We start from the raw sequence: 22,466 nt of genomic DNA, 5'->3' as shown, positions 1-22,466 counted from the left end.
GGTGCTTTGGAAGGCTGTGTCTTGTCAAGAGTTCCACAAATGAAATGAAGCACAAGCCCCTTCTGTCCGCTATTGTTTGGTGGTGGGGACAGCAAACAAAGCCCCACAGTTTCATCTAAACTCTCTTGTTCTCCTTTCTCCATCCTCTTCAATTCTGCTGCAAGCTCAAAAAAGATTGTATTTTCTGTGTGGAAGGGAAACTTACATGTTCTTCCCAATATAACAGTTGATGACATAAATAAACTCTGGGTTTATCAGGTTCTGTCTCTTGATATTTAAAGGGAAGCTTCTGCAGGAAAAAAAAAAAAAATCCCTATCTCCCCAGCCAGAATTCGCCATACAGTCCCTCTTGCTCTCTCTTCCCTCCCACTGCCCTTCTCTGTTTCTCACACGCACCACGCATCCGGCAGCATCAGGCCTGGTTATGGGGTTACCTCCCAGAGTTGTTACCAGAATTAAATGAAATGATATATGTAAAGTGCCAGAAAAATAATTCCCGATTAATGTTGGTAATGGCTTTTATTATTTCCCATTCTCTGCTTGGTTAACGCTGTCGTATTTCAGATCTGATTCAAATGATCCAGGCTCTCTAACCAGGTTATGACTCTTATATCTTCACATAGCCTCCTGAACTTTTCATTCATAATACTCCTTATACTTTGTGATTATATATCTGATCATATATACTTTGTGATTAATATTTTATGTCTGTCAACCCCACCAGACTATAAGTTTCAATAGGACAGAGGCAGTGTCCATTTGACTCATCAGTAGATCCCCAGATCCCAGCACAGTGCCTGGCACATAAGCCAGATAGTTTTTGAAAGAATGATTGAGTGGGAGGTGAGGAAGTGGAGCCAATGAGTTCAAATGACTCAAGAAAACAGTGATCATAAAGAGTAAGGGCAAGATGTGGAGGAGGATCAGGGTCTCACCTATTTTTTAAGCTGGCAGGTCTTGAGCATGTTTAAATGCTGATGGGAAGGAGTGAGAACCATGAGGCTGTGGGAGGCAATGGGACTTAGGGCAGGAGCCAGAAGAATCAGTGTCAAACAGGAGGGACATCTCTTCCATGATAAAGGAACAAGAGCTGAAAATCAGCTTTGTCTTTAGGTTTGGTAGCAAGAGTTCTTCTCAAGACCTTTCCATCAGTCTCGGTAACGTAAGCAGCAAATCTGGATTCTCTGACTCAGTATACTCGGTGGACATCATTTCTTTCATTTTTGCAACTTATGTAAAAAGGAAGCAGACGTTTTCTTCTTCCTTGAATGTACTGACGCACTACAGAGCAAAATAACAAGTTTCCAAAGCAACTCGGTAACAGCTGACGAGCGATCTCAGTGTTCTCTTTATGGATCATGCTTCCAGAATTGGGAAAGAGTATGGGAAAATGATAATATGGTAAAATAGTAATGGCTGACACTGGTTGAGTGCTTACTATGTGCCAGAACTGTTTAGAACATTACCTGCAATAACTCATCTGATCCCCACAGTATACCACTATTTCGCAGGTAAAGAAACTGAATCCCAGGGAGGTTAAGTAACCTGCCCAAGGTCAACAGCTAGTAGGTGGCAAAACTAGGCTTTAAACCAGGGAGTTGGACTCCGAAATGGAATCTTTTAACCACTCTGCTAAACTCCCTCTCTAACAAGAGGGAAAGAATAAATTAGGAATCAGAAAACCTGGTGTCTCTACTGTGAACTAACTCCATAAATCTGGGCATTCACTTAGGTGGCTGAACATCAGTTTGCTCATCAATAAAATGAGAATGACAATGTTTATGAGGTTTTTTAAAGGATTATGGAATGCTGAAAATGGGAAATCACTATACAAAAGATATTATTATTATGCTAATCAGAAGATCTAATATCCTTGTCTTCTAATTGGATCACAATCTAATAGGCTATTGTAGGAACCCCCAGTTTTCATAACCAGTATAGCAGCAAAGGTTGGGGTTCCTGGCTCCTTGGGCAAATCAGCTGATTCTCATCCCATCTGCTTTGACATCCTGACCAAGTCTCTCTGATAACCGAAAGCGCACCTCAGTTCCCTGTTGCCCCTGAGAAAGCCTACTCCTACCTCTGGGAACAGTTACAGTTTATGCCCTCACGTGTTTGGTTCTGTGGCCTGAGGGAGTGACTGTTAAAATAAGTAATAAATAGCCTGATTACAGCTAATAGTGAGGTGCTCCTTAGAAGGCCAAGTTCTGATCTGGCGGTAGAATCAGACTATCAGAACCAGAAGAGAACTTCAGGGTCATCTTTCAGTGCAACTCCCTGGCTCTCCTCCCAACCCATTCTAGGCAAACCAAGTCCAGGTAGGTGAGATGACGCAACTAGTTAGGATTGGTAGCAGGACTTTTTTGAAAATGTTTTCAAGGTGTTTAACAAATTATTTCGCCTTGCCAAAATCGGGAAAGTACTTCAGTTATGTATTTGTTTCAGTATGCATCCCTTTTCAGAAAGGAACAAAATCCTAAAATTCCATTACTCATAAATAACACCTTAAACTCAATAATTTAGGCAAAGCCCATTCTTCACATTGCCCTTATTTGGCCATTTCAGGCATTTCCCTGGTAGAAACAGGACCACATCTTCAGAGGCAGTGTAACCTAAAGGTCAAGCTCAGACTACACTGTAGAAAGCCTAATCTGTTATTACTAGTTCATCTCTGAGCTTAGATTCTTGGTCTGGAAGAACAGCACCTACTTCTTTGAGCTGCAGTGGGTGTGGGGGGGTCACATGAGATAATGTGCTTTTAACACCAACCTGGCACTTTGTAACTTTGTTGTTATTGGGGCATAATTCTTTTCTCTCCTAAGCAGGTAGTAGTTCACTTTAGTTAATAACCTTAGACCACTCAGACACTACAAACCAAGGAGAAAGCCAGCTGGGCCAGGCCTAGAAATGTCCATCCCCACCCCCACCCCCTCTTAAGACAGTGAGTAGGCCGGAATTCTGGTTGATAAATGAGAGGAGCTGAGAGGAGCTGCAGCGATGACTGTTCCGAGACTCTGATCTGCGAGGAGGCGAATCTCCACTCCATTTACCATGGAGATGCTTGGGGCAAGAGAGCCGGCCTACCTGCCTGAAGGAGGGCAGGAGAGAGAAGGGGTTGATGAAAGAAATGCTTAAAAGAAGATGAACTGGAGGTACCCAAAGAGGAAAATTTGAAAAGGAAAACATCGGCCGAATACTGGGGGAGCCTTCTGGGCGGAGAGTGCCGTTAAAGGAAAGATTGCGTGTCCTGGGGATACGGATTTTGGACGAAGATCGAAGTAGGGACAAAGGTGGGGTGTGCGAACTGCGGAGATCAAGCCGGGTAAGCTATGGGGGTTACGCAGATGGCCCGGGGTTGACCAGGGCCGGCGAGGACCTGAAGGCGGGGTTATGGGGGCCACCTGCAGGGAAGGTAGGGAGGGGGTTGGGAGCTGGTCGCCGAGCCGCTGCCGCGTTCGCCCTGGGGAAGGTCAGCGACCCCGGGCCGGGGAGCTGTGCGGGGAACTGAAAGGGGCCGCGGTTACCATGGCGCCGGGCAGGGAGGGGGTGACTCGGGCTCTGCCCGGAGTCCCGCGAGGTAGCCGGTTCCAGATGGTCCCGGGGCTCCCGCGGGAGCCGGCGGCCTGCGGCTCGGGGAGGCTATTGTCCTCCTTCCGCGGCGCCGCAGTCCCGCCGCTCGCGCCCGCGCGCCGCCACGCGCCCCGCCGCCACCGCCAGCCCCGCGCGTCCCCCACACCCCGTGACAGCGTCTGCCCTCCGCCAGCCGTGCGCCCCGCCGACGCCCGGCCACCCGTCGCCGCCCGCAACCGCCCCTCGTGGCCGGGCTGCAGGCGCGGCGACGACCGGTGCGCCCCCGCCCGCCGCGCTCCCGCCTGCGGGGCCGGCGCTCCGCCCGGAGGTAGGTGCCGGCGCCCGGGCCGCTTTGTCCCGGCCGGAGGGGCGGTGCGCTTTGTGTCGCCGCGTGCGGGCGCCTGGGACGGGGTCGGGGTGCGGGCCGGCCGGGGGAGCGGGGGAGAGAGGATGTGGCTGGCGCCTCGCCCTCGCTCCCGCCGGGTCCCGGCTACGGGATGGAGAGGCATGTGCCGGCTCCCCACGCACCGGTGTGCGGGCGGTGGGGGTCGAGGCTAGGGGGACGCGGGCCTTTCCGGAGTGAGAGAAGAGTCTGGAAGAGTGGGGGCCAACAAACGCGCTAAAGGATCAGGTCGGCTGGGCTCCGAGCGTTTCCAGCAGCGCCAGCGGCTGCGTCGTCGCTGAGGCTCCGCCGCCGACCGGCCGGCGCCCGGCCAGGTGCTGCGGCCAAGCGCGGCGGCCTCTGCCTGGCGTCTGCGAGCGCCCGGCTTCTCGCCGGGGCTTGCCGCGGGCTCCCTCTGGGGCTGGGTGGGCTTCTCCGTGCCTCTTTGGTGGCTGGCTCCACGGTCTTCTTTATACATCTTCTCGGCGTGTGCGAAAGGCTGCCGCTTGGCTGTGGTGACCAGAACGCTGGCAGAGAGAGAGAATGAAGCCCTTCCGGTGATGGGGAGGCTGCGGTGTAAGATGTCTCTGTGGTGGACACTTCCAGAGAGGGGACTTGGAGAGCGCCCGGTACAGGACTACCCGGCAAGGCCTCATCTTTGGGGTCTTCCAACTCCAGCACCTCTGTCGGCCTTTCCCATCCACTCTGGCTCGGAAGGACTTCCCCCCTTAACCCTGTAGCACTGCGTGCTCGTGCGCGCGGCAGGCTTGCCCCTGTCCTAACCTGCTACATGTCGTCTCTGTGGGTTGATTCTCAGCAGCCCTCCCCTCCCGGAGCAGCCACAGTGCCAGCGCTGGCGGGCTGATCCGCTCAGGCATGGGCAGGGGTGCCGCGAACCAGTTTTCCCCGAAGAGGAAGTGTGGCAGAGTGAGTTCCAAACATGTATCTTAGCTGAAGGTACTGGGCACCCTCTGGGCATATTCAGAAGAGCAAAGGATTAGGGAGGAAAAAGCTAATACGAATCTTAGATTTGTTCTTAGAGATACAGATTTAACCCATGGGTTACGGGCCTTGGAGAGGGAAGCAGCAAGGGAGTGAAAATTAGTTTGAATAATTCGGCCCTCAGTGGAGGATTCTACAGGAGACCAAACAAAAACGCAGTCCTCTTCAGCCCAGTTCCTAAGTTTCTTGGAGGAGAATTTCTGTCCAGCGGGAAAACAGCCTGGAGAGAAATGGGTTGGGGTTGCGTTTCTCCTGCCAGTCTCAGATTGCCCTGAGAGCATTGAGTTTGTGATTTCTTTTTCCTTTTTTCTCTTTGCCGGTCCACTCATACTTTGCCAGAGTCCCCATTTCTTCTAACCTATTATTCAACCTGCTGTTATTTGTTCAGCTCTGTCCCACCATAACATCTTAGTCGTATCGTCTTCTTTCCGCACACCTGAAATTGCCCTGTGTTGGGACATTGGCTCTATTTGTCTCATTAGCTCTAGAACCCACTTCATTTTTCTCTCATTGCCTGAGGCTTCTGGCACTTTGCGGGTCTTGGGGTTTCTGAGGAGAAGTTATATATTTGAGTTGAGCATGGGTGAGGCACCCAGAAGCTAACCTCAGGTCACACTCACCCCTGAAACTTTGTCTCCTCAGTCCTCATAGCTCTTCTAACTAGTTCTAACCGCGCCTCATCTTTGGACAACTGTGGCCCTTAAAGTGTGATCCCAGACCAGTAGCTGTTCCCAGATTAGAAATGCAGATCACCAAGCCCACCCCAGACCTACTGAACAGGAAACTCTGGGGGCAGGCCAGTGATCCGTATTTTCATAGCACCCCCCACTCCCACCCAGGTAATTGTGATTCCTGCAAGTTCTAGAATCCCTGGGCCTGACCTATGGAGCCCAACACTGAGAGCCCCCAGCTGAGAAGCAGAGGGACTTCAGATTCTATATTCATTCTATCCCGAAGCTTTCCTCTAGCTCTAAGAAAGACATCAGTTCGATGGCAAAAAATGTGTGTATATGTGTGTGTGTGTGTGTGTGTGTGTAGTCCATTTATTTAATCTTTTTTGAATAACTGTTGTACTGGGCTTGGAAACACAGCCCTTGTCCTCAGTGGGTTAAAAGTGGAGCTGGCAGAGAGACACATAAACAACTAACTGTAATACAATGTGATAAGTGCAATAATAGCTGCCTGCTGAAGTGCTGCAGGAGCAGAGGAGGGAATGATCACAGAGGAGGGAATGATCGACTCTCTCTGAGGGAGGTAAGGAATTAATCAGGAGCAGGATGTGGCGAGAGAAGGAATTAGGGAACAAGACAGGCTCTAGCCCCCGGGATAGGATTTTCAGCTTTGCACAACAGTGAAGAAGGAGAAAGGGGGAGGGAGGCAGCTGCCCCTGAGGGTCGATGGGCAAGCTGCTGAGCAGAGTCTGCATCCTGTAGGGTTTGGGCTTCAAATCTAGCAGGACCCCCAGCTTGCAGCTGGTGGTAGCCGGCTTTATTCTAGCATGAACAATGTAAGCTACTTGGGTCTGGCCTGGAGGTCAGTGGCTAAGAATAAGGTGTGGGTGAAACTGTAATCTGGATTAGCTGCCTCACCGCCCTCTCATTAGAGTTCAGGAATCCAGAGAAGAGGAAAAGATTGAGACAGGGGGTCATGGGCTAGGGGGCAGGCAGACTAAGGAAATGCGAGCACGGAGACCCAGATCATAGGCCAGGAATAATACACTCAGAGTGAAAAAAACAGAGCAGGATCTATGTAGAAGACGCTGGAATGGAAAACTGTAGGAATCCGGAGATGGCAGCAGGCAACACTGACAGAGAACACAGCATATTCTCCAACAAGCAGGGAGGCTGTAGAGCCCAAATGCTTGAAAACGAAAACTCAGAGGCACAGAGACAGGGCCTCAGAACCACCAGAGAGCACTGTTCATATGCAAGTCTCTGGGAATAAACTCCTGGAGTCCCAACACGGTGGCCAGATGGAGATCTGTGATCGAAGGACACCAGTGTCATCTTGGTTCCTTTTCTATATGACAGCATCTCTGGAAACTTAGGACACAGAACATGAGTGTCAAATTTTGATTTGGCCAAAGGAGCAGTTAAGTGGCTGGAATTTTATTTGGCAGAAGGGTAGCTTCCAACTCCATACTTTCTCCCCAAGATGGTAGGATTCCACCGAGAGGGGCTAACAGCCAGCCTTCACTGGGAGGTCTGGATCCCATGCCTGGGCCCCCAGAGGATCCCTTGGGAGAACCAAGATGGATCACCAAAGGGAAGCCAAAGCGGTCCATGTTTAGCTTACGGGGGCCCCAAGAGACACACATAGTTTGGAGACAGGGTCAAACAGTCTGCTTTCTTAAGTTTCTGTTCTTTGTGGAGTACAAAGATGTAAAGCAGAGTATGACAACCTCACATGCCTGCAGGGGCCAGGCAGGTACCAAAAATCATGATGTGGCTGGCAAGGAGACAAAAGGGAATGGCGGGACCTGTAGAGAAATGGAAAGCACAGGCCCACCCAGAGGAATCGCAAATTGGTTACTTTTAAACAGCATACTGGCCACGCTCCTGGGGTCTGGCTTTAGTAGGTTTGTGCCTTCTGAAAGAAGGAAAAGGGATCATGTATGTAAGCATTTTTGTGGGGAGGTCTATGCAGGAAGAGTATGAGTGCTAGAAATGTCCATCCCAGAGCTAAGTGTGAGCAGGGCAGCTGGCGAAGGGCCAAGAAGAATGGACTTGAAATGGTCCTGGGGCTCGGGCTGCTTCCCTGTCCAGCGGCTGAGAGTACTAGGTGACTCTAGCTCAGGTCACACCCTGCCCATTGCACTCTTTGCTCAGGGTGACTCAACTCTGACCCAGAGTTTATTTTTATATAAATATTGACAGAGCAAATCCAAAGAATCTGTGGGAACTGGGGGAATGATGGATGTTAAATGAGGAAGGAGTCCTAGGCCTAGTGGAAGTTACACTCTCCTTCCTATTGCAGGAACGAAAGCCCAACTCTAGGAACCCTGGACCTTAGCTCCCTCACACCTCCCGGGAAGTCCTCACGAAGTCCTCACATGTTTTCTCTTTTGGAGAAAGGGGAGGGGCAGACAATCCTGGCCTTCACGTGGGTCAGGTTCAGCTTCATGGAACCAGTTAATGACAGAAGCCACATTCTGCCTTCGTGTGCCCCTACCCACCCACATCTTCCCACCTGTCCCTTCTTCATCCCCCAAAACCACACAAGAGGGTCTCCATACTTTCTTTCCAGAACTAGAGGTTTCCAAGAGCGTAGTCCCAGCCCTTGGAAGTAGTGCTAAGGATCAAAATATACCCTTGTATTCGAGAGGTACTAGGAAAATGAGAAATGCAGAACTGAGGTTCAGATAAAGTTATAGATCCAGCCCCTTCCGCTTCCCTGGATGGCTGCTAAATGGTGAATTACATGAGAACTTTGGACAGTAGAAGTTGTTGTTTTGAATCCTTAGCAGCTAAGCTGAAGCTCATGTGTTAATTTTGAGGACAGAGCTTGTTTGCATAATGTAGAGTCATAAGTAAGTAGCACTGGCAAGCATACATGTGCCTCATTCCCCAACCTGGGCCCTAGGAGGGAGCGGTGGGAGCTGATCTCTCTTGGGGAGCTTGGAAGGGCTCCAGGAAGTTCAAGGAAGTGTACATGTTGTGATTAAGAACTTGTCCCCCAAGTCAGGAAGAACCTCACTTCAGCAGCCTGCTCTGATCCTTCCAGCTGCGTGGCCTTGAACCATGACTTAACTTTCACAGTGCAGCTTCCTCATCTGTGAATGGGGACGATGATGGATTCTTGCCCCACAGGTCGTGATGAGGTGATGCATGTAAATGATGAGGACACGTATCACGGCTGACATTTATTGAGCACCTATTAAGTGTTCCCTGTCACAAATGAAAGGAAACAAAAGGGGAGAGAACCGTACTATGTCCTCCTTTGAGCTCCTGGGCACCGTATCCCTACTTACCTAGCAGCGAGCGCTTCAGTCTTCCTGGTATATCACAGATGTATCTTAGCTCAGTCTTTTCATCTCAAATCGCCCACAGGGTGTAGGAGGCCATTTGTGTAGAGAAGGGGCTCAGAACAGTTTGCGGAACCTGGGAATAAAAGAACTCTGGTTTATACTCTTTATTGCCCAAGGGGTCCCATGCCTGCGTTCTGCTTTACCCTGGTTTACACTTGATGTCCTAAACCACACTGAAGGCTGTCGCTGCTTTCGGCCCTGGTCCCTCTCTGGCTCGAGGCTCTGGAGCTCTCGCCCCCTGCTGTGTCGCTCTAAGGCATCCCCGCCTTCCTGCCTCAGTCCATGTGCATCCGGTCCCTCTGCTTCCCCATCATGGCTTCCCCTCTCCCACTGGCAGCTGATTTCTATTGACTGAGAAAACAACCACTCTTTGGCCGTCGGGAGCGGAGCAGATCGAGGGCAGGAGGTGAGAAGAATGCAGTGAGTGATGGGCTCCGTGGCCCTGAGATGCCCCTCACCAGCCACGTTCCCCCTTGCAGGAGCAGGAGGCCACCCACCACCATGAGCAGCACCCTGTCGCCCACAGACTTCGACAGCTTGGAGATCCAGGGTCAGTACAGTGACATCAACAACCGCTGGGACCTGCCTGACACAGACTGGGACAATGACAGCAGCTCGGCCCGCCTCTTTGAGAGGTCTCGAATTAAGGCCCTGGCAGGTGAGTTCAGAGTTGGGGCAGGGGAGATGCTGAGGATGCTGGGGACGGAACCTTGTCACCAGGAGTCCTTGGAGGTCATCAGAAGACCAGCTTTCTAAGCTGCTATACTAGAGTGGGAAATCCAGATCACCCTCTCAAGCCCGTGGTCTCCAACTCCAGCCTCAAGGGACAGAATTCATGAGACCTAGAAGGGTCCCCAGCTTCCTTCCCCAAAGCACAGAGAAGCCGTGCTGACCCTGGGACGTGGCTGTGCTCCCCTCTGCACTCAGCTGACTTCCGGGCCCTGCCTCTGAGTCAGGCCCTTCATTCTTTGGCGCTCTTAGTCTTTCTATCCTGTTTCCCTCCACCTCTCCTTTATCTTTCATCCCCTAGTCTTCCTTGATTTCCACTGTCATCTCTAACACCTGTTCTCCCTCCCGGTCCTTTATCCTCTCCTCTCCCTCCCCTCCTGCTCCTTCCACCTGCCGCCTGTTCCTCCCATTATTTTGTCTACCTGTTCCCTGAAGCAGGTGCCCTCCGCCCTCCACCGGTTTCCGCAGCCGCCCGTTCTCCCGGGCTTGCTCTCTGCCCAGCCCTTGCCCTCCCCTATGGCCTGGGCTCTCCCCTTCAGCTTCGCAGCGCACAAACAAACCCGTTTGACGGGCCTCCCTGCCTTTCGGGGTGGGGTTGTCATGGCAACAAGAGTGCGCTGCCACCTGACACCACCAGCGGCTGGCGTGGGGCTGAGTCACCCACACACCCCAAGGCCACCCACCCGATCTGGCCACCCTCCATGCCACCTTCGTCCTTTGCACTGACCTGCTGGCCTCCCAGACCAGCACAGTGGAAAAGGTCCCAGCCACTTCCCCCTGAGAGGTGGTACTTTCAGCCTGGGTGGGGTGGCCTCCTGAAAGAAGGGAGACGCCGAAGGGGCTGGTTCCCAAATTGGCCACCCCTTTTACCAGATCATCCAGGGCCGGTTTTACAAATACAGGTTCCCAAGCCCCTTCTTAGACACATTGAATTAGAATCTTTTGGTATATGGTCCAGAAATCAGGTTTTCTTAAGTTCTCCAGGTAATTCTTTCCAGCCAGCGCAGCACCAATCCGAGGACCCTGGTGTGGTGGCCGTAGCTTCTGGGGATCCCTTATCATTTTCCCCTGGGCTTCTCTGTCCTTCTGGCTTGTGAAATACTCATATCAGTATTTCTGTAGACGAGAGAAGGCAAAGGATGTGAGCTACAGAGAATGTTTGGGAGGGAGACGTTCCCCTGGTATGCTGACTTTAAGTGCATTGTAGCCTCTAGAACTGTCCCGATGTCTGTGTGCACACGACTCGTGACACCCAGGACTGTTGCGATGTCTGTGCACCCATCCCATGCTGTCAGTAGCTATTTACCTCCATCCATGAGCTGGGCTTCTGGAGGAGGCGTCGCTGTATGGGCTTTGCCTTGTGCTGGGTCTCACGCCAGTAGGTGCCAAATAAATGCTGAGTGAATGAAGATGGCAGAGCGGCAAGAGTAGGCTGTCAGCGACAGGAGCTGAAGCCCCAAGGGAGGCAGGAAGGGAATCTGGCAGATGCGCTCAGCAGTGGGTGTGCCGGGGGCCTGGGATGGCCTGGCTGGGGAGGGCCTGGTGGCTCTGGTGGCAGGGAAGGGGAGGTGATGGTGACAAACACCCATTTCACAGATAAGGGGATATGAGCAATTTCTCTTTCTCTGCTCTCTGAGCTGGGGATCAAAGTCCATGTCCAGAAGGAGGACCCCTCCCAGAGTCACCCAGAGAAGGGCCAACTTTGTCACACCTGCAGACCTTTGGGAAGCAGGACTTAGCTTTGGGGAACCCTCTCTTGGCTTCTCTGTACTCTTAGGCAACTCAGGGCCTAATGGGCAGGTCTCTAAGGTGCTTACAGGTCCCTCCCCCGTCTGGCAGGGCCTGGCCCTGCCTCAGCCGGCCGGCTCCGCCTCCCACCCCTCCCCCGGCACTGTCCAACCTGTTTGTCTGGAGCTGCCTCTGTCTCCTCTCACCACAGCTAGGTGTGCCCTGTTACTTGTCCCAGAGCTGAGGAGCACAGGCATCCGGTAACTCCTTTTTCCCACTCCTCGAAACTTCTATCATCTTTGAACCACCCCCGACCCGGGACCCCAGCCTCTGGGCATCCCAGGCTCTAGGGGAAGCAGAGCCTGCCTCCAGAACAGCGTGGGCAGAGCATGGACTCTGGGCCCCAGGCCGTGTAGGAGGCAGCAAGCACCATGAATGGGAACGGAGTGAGCAGGGTGCACGGGCACAGCCTGAACGGGGCTGGCGAGTTTTACTATGAGGCTGTGGAAGGGTCTCAGAACCCCGGGGGCCTCCTGCTCTCACCGGCTGCCTACATCAACCCCGCTCAGTACGCCAGCGTGCTGGAAGGACGCTTCAAGCAGCTTCAAGGTGAGCTCGTGGGCAGAGGGGCGCAGAGAGGCGACCTGGGGGCGTGGGAGAGGAGCCCAAGCCAAGAACACAGAGTGGAACATTTGCTGTGACTCAGGCGTTTGGGAGACAGTGTGCCAGGGGAATAATTACAAGTGGCCAGAAAATACGCGGATGCCGACAGCACCGGGAAAGGCTCGGGCCCACTGGAAGTGACTGTGTGAAAGCGTGTGTGGGTGGGTGTGACCGCAGACGCCCCGCTGGGGACTGCGGAGCATGTGCCGCAGTGAACGCGGCGGGCGAGGCCGAGAAAAGCAGCGTCTCGTCAGCAAACGGAGAGCCCGCCAGTGCAGTCCCACCGAGACCGCACTTTCGATGGCTTTGGAGACCACGAAACTGCCAGGACAGTTGAGGAAGGAGAGCAGGGGAGGGGCCCGGGGCTTGTTTGTGCCGCCCTGGGTTTCCGAGTGGGTGTCTAAACGTAGTGCGTGTGGGAAGCCAGGAGTGTGTCAAAGGGAGTAGGTGCAGACAGGCCCAGGTATATGCCTGAGCAGGCGTGTGTTCACCTGGCACCAGCATCTCCGTTCCTGGGAGTCACTGTGTTTTGCGTGTTGGGGCGGGGCGGGGGGGGGGGGGTTGCCGTGGACGTTGCGGATGCCTTGTCAAGTTACACGGCCTCTGGTGCTTGGCTTTGCGCATCCTTCTCCCAGCTGCCCCTGCTTCCACGTCTTCCCCTTTTAGTCTACCCGTGTGCCAAAATGGCTTCCCCCCCCACCCCCACCCCGTGCGCCTGGCATCCGGACAGTCCCCATGGAGCCAGTAATGGTCAGTAATCCAGGAAATCCCCAGCTCGGTCTGTAGACCCTGAAAGGAGGCCCAAGGGCAGCCTTGGTTCTGTAGGTACTCCAGAGCATCGGGCCGTCCCGTGCGGTTGTTAGGACCCCGAGTTGGCCCAGGTACAGGGGTTGGAGGTAAGAAAGACAGGACCAGACATGGGTGTGTCGCTATGCTTGATGGGTGAGGTGCGTAGGAATGTGAGATTAAGGGATGAGTCTTTTCGGTTTCTGAGATGCTGGTGCTCTGAGGGAAACAGAAGTGACTCTTGAGGCCCTGGCCCCTCGGACTGGGTCCTCGCACTGGGCTCCCCTGGGGAGGACTGGCGGAAAGCGCAGTGACCGAAGCAACGTCCAGTGGCCTGAGCCTCTTCCCTCACTTCGTCGTTGATGACATTTTTAATCTTTCTTCTTCTCTGGAACCTAAAAGCATCCCCTCAGCAGTAGCTCCGCCTGTGGACCAGGCAGCAGGACATTTCCCCCTGTTTTTTGAGACGCTTGGCACCCAACTCTGCCTGCCCTCCGCGCCCCCCGACCCACCACCAGACACACACACTCCATGTTCCTTGGCTCACCCCTTTTCCTGTTCCCAGCTTCAAGATCTTGTGTTTCTTCTCAGCGCGGAAACATCGGTGTCCTGGGACCACGTTCCTTGCAGCCCATTGAATGAACCTGCCCCAGAAAAGCTTGTCTTTTCTTTAAATTATCCCAGGACAGCAAGCTGACTCGGGCCACCCACAGCCTCTATATCACATCCTTCCAATGGCCCCTTGGAAGAGCCACTGCTGCTGGGATTTAAGTCCGCGCCCTCCCCTTGCCCACCGCCCAAAGGGAACGGCCACACACACTGCCTGCCGAGCCCGAGTCGCTTTCGCGCGCTCCTCGGGGTCAGGCCACGCCTGTAGAACAGAAACTCCCTGAGGAGCCATGGTGTGCCAGGCGCCGTACGCATGTGGCCTCGTCTAACTGATACAATGACCCGTTGAAGCGGAAAGTCATGTGCTCGTTTTACAGAAGAGGAAAGTGAGGCCCTGGTGGGTGGCATGACAGCGTGTCACCACTCCTAGATGACAGCGCGCCTTCCCAGATCCCAGCCCTTCGCTGCACATCCCGCTGCTTCTAACCTCTCCCATCCCTTCTTCTCACACTCTGTGTCTCACGCTCATGTTTGCCCTTTGCCTCGCTCATGAGCTCATTTCAATCCCTGTATTTCCCTGCTTCTGAAGTTAGGGATTTTCCTCTTGGCCCTCTTCCCTCTCCTCCCCAGACCTCACTTCCTGCCTCTCAGGCAACCGCGCCGCCCCCAACCCCTAACCGGCATTTAGATGGGGCACTGTACTCGGACAGAGATGACCCCGTGTTGCCCCCACAGATGAGCGAGAAGCCGTGCAAAAGAAAACCTTCACCAAGTGGGTGAACTCGCACCTGGCCCGGGTGACGTGCCGGGTGGGAGACCTGTACAGTGACCTCCGGGATGGACGCAACCTCCTGAGGCTCCTCGAGGTGCTCTCGGGGGAGACACTGGTGAGCGTTGGCGGTGAGGGAGGAGGGGGCCTGAGAAACAGGGGTCAAGGGGTCAAGCCACAGGGGTCCTCCTCAGAAGAGTGACACCGCAGTGGGAAGCGCAGTGGGAAGCGGGGCTGCCCCCTGCTCGGGATGGTGTCACCGTGAGAGGCTTTGCTGCCTGGATTAAACAGGAACATGGCTTCATGGAGCCTGGAACAGTGGCCCCATTGAAAACGTTCCTTTTCCCACCCACTCCGGGTGCACGTAATTCCCTTGGGAATCTTAATCTGGCCGAAGCCTCATGTGTAACCTCCGCTTTGGCTCCGTGAACTTGGGCCCAGCCCTGGGGCTGTCGCTCTGTTCCCGAGGGAGCTCAGAGGGAAGGTGCATGAAGCAGGGCCCTGGGACGGCAGGAGGGAAGGAGGAGGGAGGCCCACGGTCCCACGCCTTCGTGCCCCCTGTCCCTCAACAGCCAAAGCCCACAAAGGGCCGCATGCGGATCCACTGCCTGGAGAATGTGGACAAAGCGCTGCAGTTCCTGAAGGAGCAGAAAGTGCACTTGGAAAACATGGGCTCCCACGACATCGTGGACGGAAACCACCGTCTGACGCTCGGGCTGGTCTGGACCATCATCCTTCGATTTCAGGTACCGCGGCCCAGTGTCACGCGGCGTGCACGCCACACACCCCAGCCCTGCACCGCAAGCGGTCACTGCCCGTCCACGGCGTGGTCCACGCACACACGGAGGGTCCCCAAACCCCCGGGCCATGGGCCAGTACCGGTCTGTAGCCTGTTAGGAACCGGGCTGCGCAGCAGGGAAGCTGGGGACGCCTCATCTGTATTTGCAGCCACACCCCGGCGCCAGCATCACCGCCTCAGCGCCAGCTCAGATCGTCAGGCATTAGATTCTCATAGGAGCCCTGGTCCCTGGTGCCCAAAAGGTTGGGGACCGCTGGCGTACGGCATTCTGTGGCTGCTACACCAGACAAGGGGCTCTCTTCATTAAACGGGAGAGACCAGCGCAGGTGTTGTCAGACTTCTGTGGCAAATTCCCTGCGGCCTGGCCTGTATCCTGGTCACATGCAGTTGGACCCCATGTCGGCCCACAAGGGACTGGACATTTTACAGAGTGGCCCTTCACCACTGACAGCTCTAGACCTACATTTGGGGTCTGCTCACTGGCCCGCTCCTCTGCCACAAACTATTCGCCTCCCTCAGAAGAACAGCGCCGCACCCCTTACGCTCCGAGCATAGCCAGTCCAGCGACCTGATTCCCTCACGACTCTCCTGATTGCCCCGCGTGCAACCTCCTCCGCTCCTTCCAGCCCTGAGCCAACCTCTGCCAGCCTCACCTTTGACACCCAGCTCCCAGAAGACGGTCACTAGTCCCCCTGCAGCTCCCCACCTGCGGGAACCAGCACCCTTCACTTCGAGGCGCTTCCACTCTCATAACTTCCGCCCCCCCACTCTGCTGCCTCAAATCCCTTTGACCTGATGGTTTGTGGTCACTAGTCCTGGAGGAAAGGTCCCTAGGCTCTGTCCCTGCACCACTATCACAGGAGTCCAAAGAGCAGCTTCCTGGTGTGTACGCCTGAGCATCTCCGGTAAGTCAAAGGGCCCCCGTCCCAGGAGTAAAACCTTGCTTCCTTCCCCCTTAGATCCAAGACATCAGTGTGGAAACAGAGGACAACAAGGAGAAGAAGTCGGCCAAGGATGCCCTGCTGCTGTGGTGCCAGATGAAGACGGCTGGGTGAGCGTGGCCCGGGTGGGCGGATGCCCGGGGCTGTGCAGGATGGGCTCCCGAGACCACGCGGGACTGGCTCCCGGAACCGCAGGCTCGGGGGCCGTCCTCGAGTCGCAGACCAGGGCTCGGACTCACTCGCTGCTTTTCCCGGTCTCTGTTGCCAGGTACCCCAATGTCAACGTGCACAACTTCACCACCAGCTGGAGGGATGGTCTGGCCTTCAATGCCATCGTGCACAAGCACCGGTGAGAGGACGGGGTTAGCCATCCCGTCGGAGCTGCGGGTGGGGTGTTTTATTGACTTGGGCACGTGCTCACATAGACAAAGCTATGAGCCGAGTTGCACAGCAGTTATGGGGAACGAACCTTCAGAGAAGAGCCAGGATGTGGGGGCGCCGCCCTGCAAAGAGGGCTTGTGATGGAAGCGAGGGGGTGGGAGCAATGGGTGTGGGTTTGGGGTGCCTGGTTCTGGATAAAATGGAGCTGGTGACTTAGGGATAAAGAGAGGGGTGGCTTTACTTTTCCTCTTTTAGGGTCTTACGTGTTTTCGCTACCTTCCATGTTCCCTCCCACCCAGGCCAGACCTGCTGGATTTCGAGTCCCTGAAGAAGTGTAATGCGCACTACAACCTGCAGAATGCTTTCAATCTGGCTGAGAAGGAGCTGGGACTCACGAAGCTGCTGGATCCTGAAGGTGGGCAGAGATATGCAAAAAAGAGACTGTGGGATAGAGACAGATGGGGTTTCTGTTGGGAGTGACGAAAATGTTCTGGAATTAGTTAGTGGCGATGCCTGCACGACCTTGTGAATATACTAAAAATCGCTGGTTAGTATACCTTAAAAGGATGAATTTTATGGTATAAAAATTATATCTCAATTTAAAAATTCTTAAAACTGTAGGAAGAAAGGCAGCTCTGCGGCAGAAATAGCCCTAGGGTAAGGTTCTGTCCCGGCCCCACCACGGAGTAGCACGGCCTCTCTGTGGCTCAGTTTCCTCATCTCTGAAATGAGAAGATTGGTCTACACGGTCTCTAAGAGCCCTTATTATTCCAAAGTTTTAGGGTTCTAAATTAAGCTATATGACCTGGAGGGTCTCACCTAGCACTCACCTTATGGTCAGCTGGCCCTGACGATGTGACTGGTAAGGGCCACTGGGCTCTTACTTTGTACCTACCACTGCACTCGACATGCTTTAATTTAATCCTTACAACACCCTCCTTTGAGATCATTGTCATTATTATCCTCAGTGTATGGAAGAGAAGACAGGGGCCCATAAAGGTTAAGTGACTTTCCCAAGGTCATACAGCTGGTGGAGCTGAGATTTAAATTCAGGCAGCCGAGCTCCCGAGTCTTGGTGCGCCAGAAAAGGGAAGGAGGGGAGGGTCAAGTGACTTCCCTGCTGAAAACACTCCCTCTTAAGCTCATTGGGCAGATCGGGGTCTTAATTATTTTCTCCATGTTTTCCATCCCACCTGTAGCCCCATCTGCTATGTCCTCTTAGTCCAGAATGGCAAACATCAGCTAACTAGTGGTGGAAATTGGCCAAAGACAGGGTTCCTTGGAGAGCATTTGAGAATCATAGCTAGGATAATGCACATTTAAATAAATCTAAGTATCCTGTATAACTTCCTGCGATGAATTCAGTGGCCCCTCCTTGCCGGTGGGTTTTCGAGGTGGTCAGGAGGGCCTCCGGTCCCCTAGTCTTCCTGTTAGGTAGGATACGATCTGGCCTAATTAAGAGAACCCGGGGATTTCAAGTCATGATCAGCCTTGATCCTTGTGGTGGGAGCTGATTCGGCTTAAAGGACACTCACTTCCTGGGGCCCACAGCTGAACTTGGGATTGAGGTCAGACATAGCCATGCCCGTGCCCGTGCTCAGAGAGAACCGGCCTCCTACCCTTCTGCCGGGCCTCACTGGGCCCATCCCTCTGAGCATCCCAGGTTTAAGGGGCTTCGTTCATACCTTCCATCTTGCTGCCCCAGAATCTTCTGACTTCTTATACATATTTCCAACCCATATATCCACCATCCACCCCCAAGTGGGAATGCTGTTTCTTTTCTTGTCTTGCTTCCCCCAAACAGCTAATTTTGGTCTCCATTGGGAACGCTGGCAAAAGCCTCCTTGGCTTCTGGGTTTTGTACTCTGCTTGTTTCTAGGAGGGGGGGAAAGTTAGCTTTTCATGCCCTTTTAGTCTGTATGATATATTTGTGGTTTTGCTCAGGGAGCTGGAAAGATTGTCAGCCTTAGAGGGCTGAGAGGGCCCTGGGGTTGGGGTAAGTGATTCAGGTTGCGGGGATACTTCTGGAAGGCAGGTTTCCGAGTGCTCCTTTTTCTCAGATGTGAATGTAGACCAACCAGATGAGAAATCAATCATTACCTACGTGGCTACTTACTACCACTACTTCTCCAAGATGAAAGCCCTGGCCGTGGAAGGCAAAAGAATTGGGAAGGTACTCACCCCGCGAGCAGTCGGTGTGAAGGCCAGAAGGGGCCCCGCCTAGGGGCCTTCCTCCCCTTGAGGCCGGGGAGAGCTGTGGGACTGGGCCGGGGAGCCCATGGGTGGGACCCCACATCGCTGTCTCCCAGGTGCTGGACCACGCCATGGAGGCAGAACGCCTGGTGGAGAAGTACGAGTCCCTGGCCTCAGAGCTGCTGCAGTGGATCGAGCAAACGATCGTGACCCTCAATGACCGGCAGCTGGCCAATTCCCTGAGTGGCGTCCAGAACCAGCTGCAATCCTTCAATTCCTACCGCACTGTGGAAAAGCCACCCAAGTAGGTGACCCCTGGGCTGCCCCAGGCCGCTGCGGGCCTGCCCTGAGCTGTGCTCACACGAGGGGAAGCCTAGATCGGACGGCCTTTCGGGAGGGAAATTGGCAGTATGTACATGCAGTGGAGGCTCATTTTCCTCAGCAGTTCCCAAATAGCATTTTAAAAATTATTATCTGTTTTAAAAAAATCATGCTGTGGAAATGATTGCTGAGGTATGTAGAGTCAGTGCAGTCTACTCAGATAAGGTTACTGGTCAGGGTTGCAGGAACCCAGTCCCAGCTCAGGGATGGGGGTGGGGGAGATCGGACCTACAGGCAACGTGGGTGCAGCTGGGAACTTGTGCATTGCAAAGTTTCTTAGCGTTTATATATTTTATATCTATTTTATATATTTTAGCAATTAACTCTTTTCAAGTGTGGAATTGCCATAAGGCAGTTCTGTACAGTACATGCTAAAATGCCTGTCTTTCTATTATTGAGATATTTCAGAGTTAATATGTTTCAGCTCCAAAACTAATATTAATCCAGAAAACATCTGTTCCTGTATGTCTCAGGGAATGATATGACCCAGAAAGTGCCCTTCTGGACATTGACCAAAGATGTAACTTGAAGGATATTCACCAATGTGACCTTTGTAAAATAAAAATAAGTCACGGGACGACCACTGACAGTAATGGTGAAAAACGCATTATTGACACGAAAAGGTGTTCATGACAAAAAAGCAAAAGGCACAGATTACAAAAATGGTTGTTTGTGGGCAGCAGAGCCGAGGGCTAAGCGTCCAGGTTCAATGTGCCTGAGTTCGGATCCTGACTCTGCCATTTAACGGTTGTTGTTAGCTTCTCTGTGCCTCAGTTTCCTCATCTGGAAAATGGGGGTAAGAAGAGAATGTAGCTAACAGCAAGAACTAAATGAGTTAAGGCATGTAAAGCCCCGAGAGGAGGGCCTGGGTCACTGTGAGTGAATCCTCGACAAATGTCAGCCACGGTTGTGATACAATCCCACTTGTGTTAAAAAAAAAAAAAAAGATGACGTACCCTCATGCCAGCAGGCAAAGTGTGCTCCTTTATGTGTGTTTTTCAGCTGTTTTAAAATTACATTCTTTTGATTCGCTGGGATGTTCTGCCTTTGCGCACAACATGTATTGTTTTTATGAGAAGGAAAACAACACAGGTCAATTCATCGTGAAAGGCAGAGTCCCTGTGCCCCTCGCGGCCTTTGACTCTGACCTGGACCTGGCCTCCCTCCCCACCCAGGTTCACGGAGAAGGGGAACTTGGAAGTGCTGCTCTTCACCGTCCAGAGCAAGCTGCGGGCCAACAACCAGAAGGTCTACACGCCTCGAGAGGGCCGGCTCATCTCTGACATCAACAAGGTCCACGGCCCCCCTGCCTGTCCCACAGGCGGCCCACTCTTGGCGCCAGCCCTAGTCCCCCAACTTGAACACCCGTCCCTGGTGCAGATGTGACTCACACGTCCTCCCGTACGTCCTGCACACCCCCTTCCTCTTCCGTCTGCCTCTCCGTGTGAGTTCACAGAATCACATTTCACCCCAGTCCCTTGTTCAGCCCGTCCCTGACTCACTCTCCCTACTTTTACTTTTCTCACAGACATTATAAGATTACGAAACATATTAGGGTTCGCCCACAGTGCCCCCTCACCCCAAATAAACCCAGTGGCGTCCATCATCCCTGTTCCCCTTGGGTCCTTGTCCATAAGCAGACATATAGCACCCACACTCACCCCCCATTTCTCACACTTCCGTGCACAGGCACCTAACTGGCTGCATTCCACAGGTCTACTAGACCGAGCTTCCCTGGGACTCACCATGTGCCCCCAGCCCTGGTGACCTGTCCCCGCCCTCACTTCCTGAGCCCTGGCCCTTTTGCGCTAACCCTTCCCCCGTCTCGCAGGCCTGGGAGCGGCTGGAGAAAGCTGAGCACGAGCGCGAGCTGGCCCTGCGCACTGAGCTGATCCGCCAGGAGAAGCTAGAGCAGCTGGCCGCCCGCTTCGACCGCAAGGCCGCCATGCGGGAGACTTGGCTTAGCGAGAACCAGCGCCTCGTGTCCCAGGTAGAACACGGAGGGGCTCTTGGCCTGTCCAGGCTGGTGGGGAGAAAGGGGAGAGAGAGCGCAGTGGGCAAGGAGCCCTGCGATGTGGGGAGCTGGGGGAACAACCCGTCACGCAGGTGAGAAGACTGAGGATCCCGGGAACCAGGGGCCAGGGGCTTGGGGTGGGGGAGGGAGGGGTTGGTGAGACGGGGCGGGGCGAGGTGGAGGGCAAGCTCAGATCGCCTCGTGAGGCTGGCGTCTCGCAGCAGAAGTGCTCCAGAGGGCAGAGGGCTGAGCAGAGGTGGTGTCCCTGAGCTCCCAAACCTCCCCTCCCCGTCCCCTGCCCAGGACAACTTCGGGCTGGAGCTGGCAGCCGTGGAAGCAGCGGTGCGGAAACACGAAGCCATCGAGACGGACATCGTGGCCTACAGCGGCCGGGTGCAGGCCGTGGACGCCGTGGCTGCGGAGCTGGCCGCCGAGCGCTACCACGACATCAAGCGCATCGCCGCGCGGCAGCACAACGTGGCCCGGCTCTGGGGCTTCTTGCGGCAGATGGTGGCCGCCCGGCGGGAGCGGCTCCTCGTCAACCTGGAGCTCCAGAAGGTGTTTCAGGACCTGCTCTACCTCATGGATTGGATGGAAGAGATGAAGGTACCGGCAGGGCACGTGCGTTGGGCTTCCGATGATCGGGATCGCGGGGGTACCGCTGGGGGTACATTCGCTCACGTGCTCAGCCGGTCTTCGCAGAGTGCGTTCCAGTGCAGAGCCCTGTCCCCAGCTCGGACGAGCAGAGCGGACAGCCCTGCCCTCCTGGGGCTCCCATCCTAGTGGGAGGAGGCTGGTGATGGAACCGCGAACCTCCCGACAAACGAGATGGCAGGTGGTATAACACCTGTGGGGAAGCGGGAGCAGGCCCGGTGACGGCGTGGTCCGGAAGGCCTCGCTGAGAGCCTGCCGTTCAAGCTGAGCACAGACTAACACGAGGAGCCAGCACCGGGAGATCAGAGGAGAGAACATGCCAGGCAGCAGGAGCAGCGAGGCAAAGGCCCCAGGCCGGCTCGGCGTGGCGTGTTTGGCATGAGAGGGAAGCCAGAGGGTTGTGAGGACAGGGCAAGGGGCCGGGGAATGAGACGGGGTGGGGGGAACAGTGGCCAGCTCACCGAGGGCCTTACCGGCCTGGGCAAGGAGTTTGGGTTTTATTCAAGTGACACGGAGCATGGAAAGTGATCAGAAGGGTTTGGTAAGGGGAAAGACATGATTCTGCCTTACATTTTCCGGAAGGTCATTTTGACTACTATATAAAGAAGGGCTGTGGGCAGCCAGCGTGGGAGCCGAGAGACCTGTTAGAAGTGATCTAGGCGAGAGATGGAGACAAGGATAGGTCTGGAGAGACGCTGGAGATTGCTGGGGTGCTGGGGACCGAGCCGTGATGACAGGGGGCTGGCGATAATTCTGGGGCCGAGAAGATGAGTCAGAGCGGAGATTCCAGGACCAGGATTTAGTAAGATGGTGGTTCCGCAGGTGGGGAGTTGAGTAT

The 22,466-nt window shown here is 54.2% G+C and overlaps 1 protein-coding gene across 3 annotated transcripts in view; it reads left to right on the top strand.

The window, feature by feature from the left end:
- Positions 1 to 22,466, top strand: part of SPTBN2 (spectrin beta, non-erythrocytic 2) — a 46,160-nt gene that overhangs the window by 6,615 nt on the left and 17,079 nt on the right. The window contains exons 1-12 of one of the 3 annotated variants that reach the window (XM_036221149.1): positions 662 to 3,322; positions 9,461 to 9,639; positions 14,232 to 14,383; positions 14,838 to 15,011; positions 16,024 to 16,115; positions 16,274 to 16,354; positions 16,686 to 16,801; positions 18,447 to 18,559; positions 18,696 to 18,883; positions 20,136 to 20,253; positions 20,792 to 20,950; positions 21,278 to 21,580. In XM_036221149.1, coding sequence (XP_036077042.1) covers positions 9,483 to 9,639; positions 14,232 to 14,383; positions 14,838 to 15,011; positions 16,024 to 16,115; positions 16,274 to 16,354; positions 16,686 to 16,801; positions 18,447 to 18,559; positions 18,696 to 18,883; positions 20,136 to 20,253; positions 20,792 to 20,950; positions 21,278 to 21,580 — 1,653 coding nt within the window. In that variant the 5' untranslated portion in view covers positions 662 to 3,322; positions 9,461 to 9,482. Of the gene's footprint in view, positions 1 to 661; positions 3,323 to 9,460; positions 9,640 to 10,252; positions 12,048 to 14,231; positions 14,384 to 14,837; positions 15,012 to 16,023; positions 16,116 to 16,273; positions 16,355 to 16,685; positions 16,802 to 18,446; positions 18,560 to 18,695; positions 18,884 to 20,135; positions 20,254 to 20,791; positions 20,951 to 21,277; positions 21,581 to 22,466 lie in introns of those variants that run through there. The other 2 variants (XM_036221150.1, XM_036221148.1) reach the window with 2 other exon arrangements.

The sequence above is a fragment of the Rousettus aegyptiacus genome, unplaced genomic scaffold (assembly GCF_014176215.1).
Source record: "Rousettus aegyptiacus isolate mRouAeg1 unplaced genomic scaffold, mRouAeg1.p scaffold_m13_p_5, whole genome shotgun sequence".
Lineage (NCBI taxonomy): Eukaryota > Metazoa > Chordata > Mammalia > Chiroptera > Pteropodidae > Rousettus > Rousettus aegyptiacus.
The sequence above is the reverse complement of the archived record's forward strand: the minus strand, read 5'-3'. Positions and strand labels throughout refer to the sequence as shown.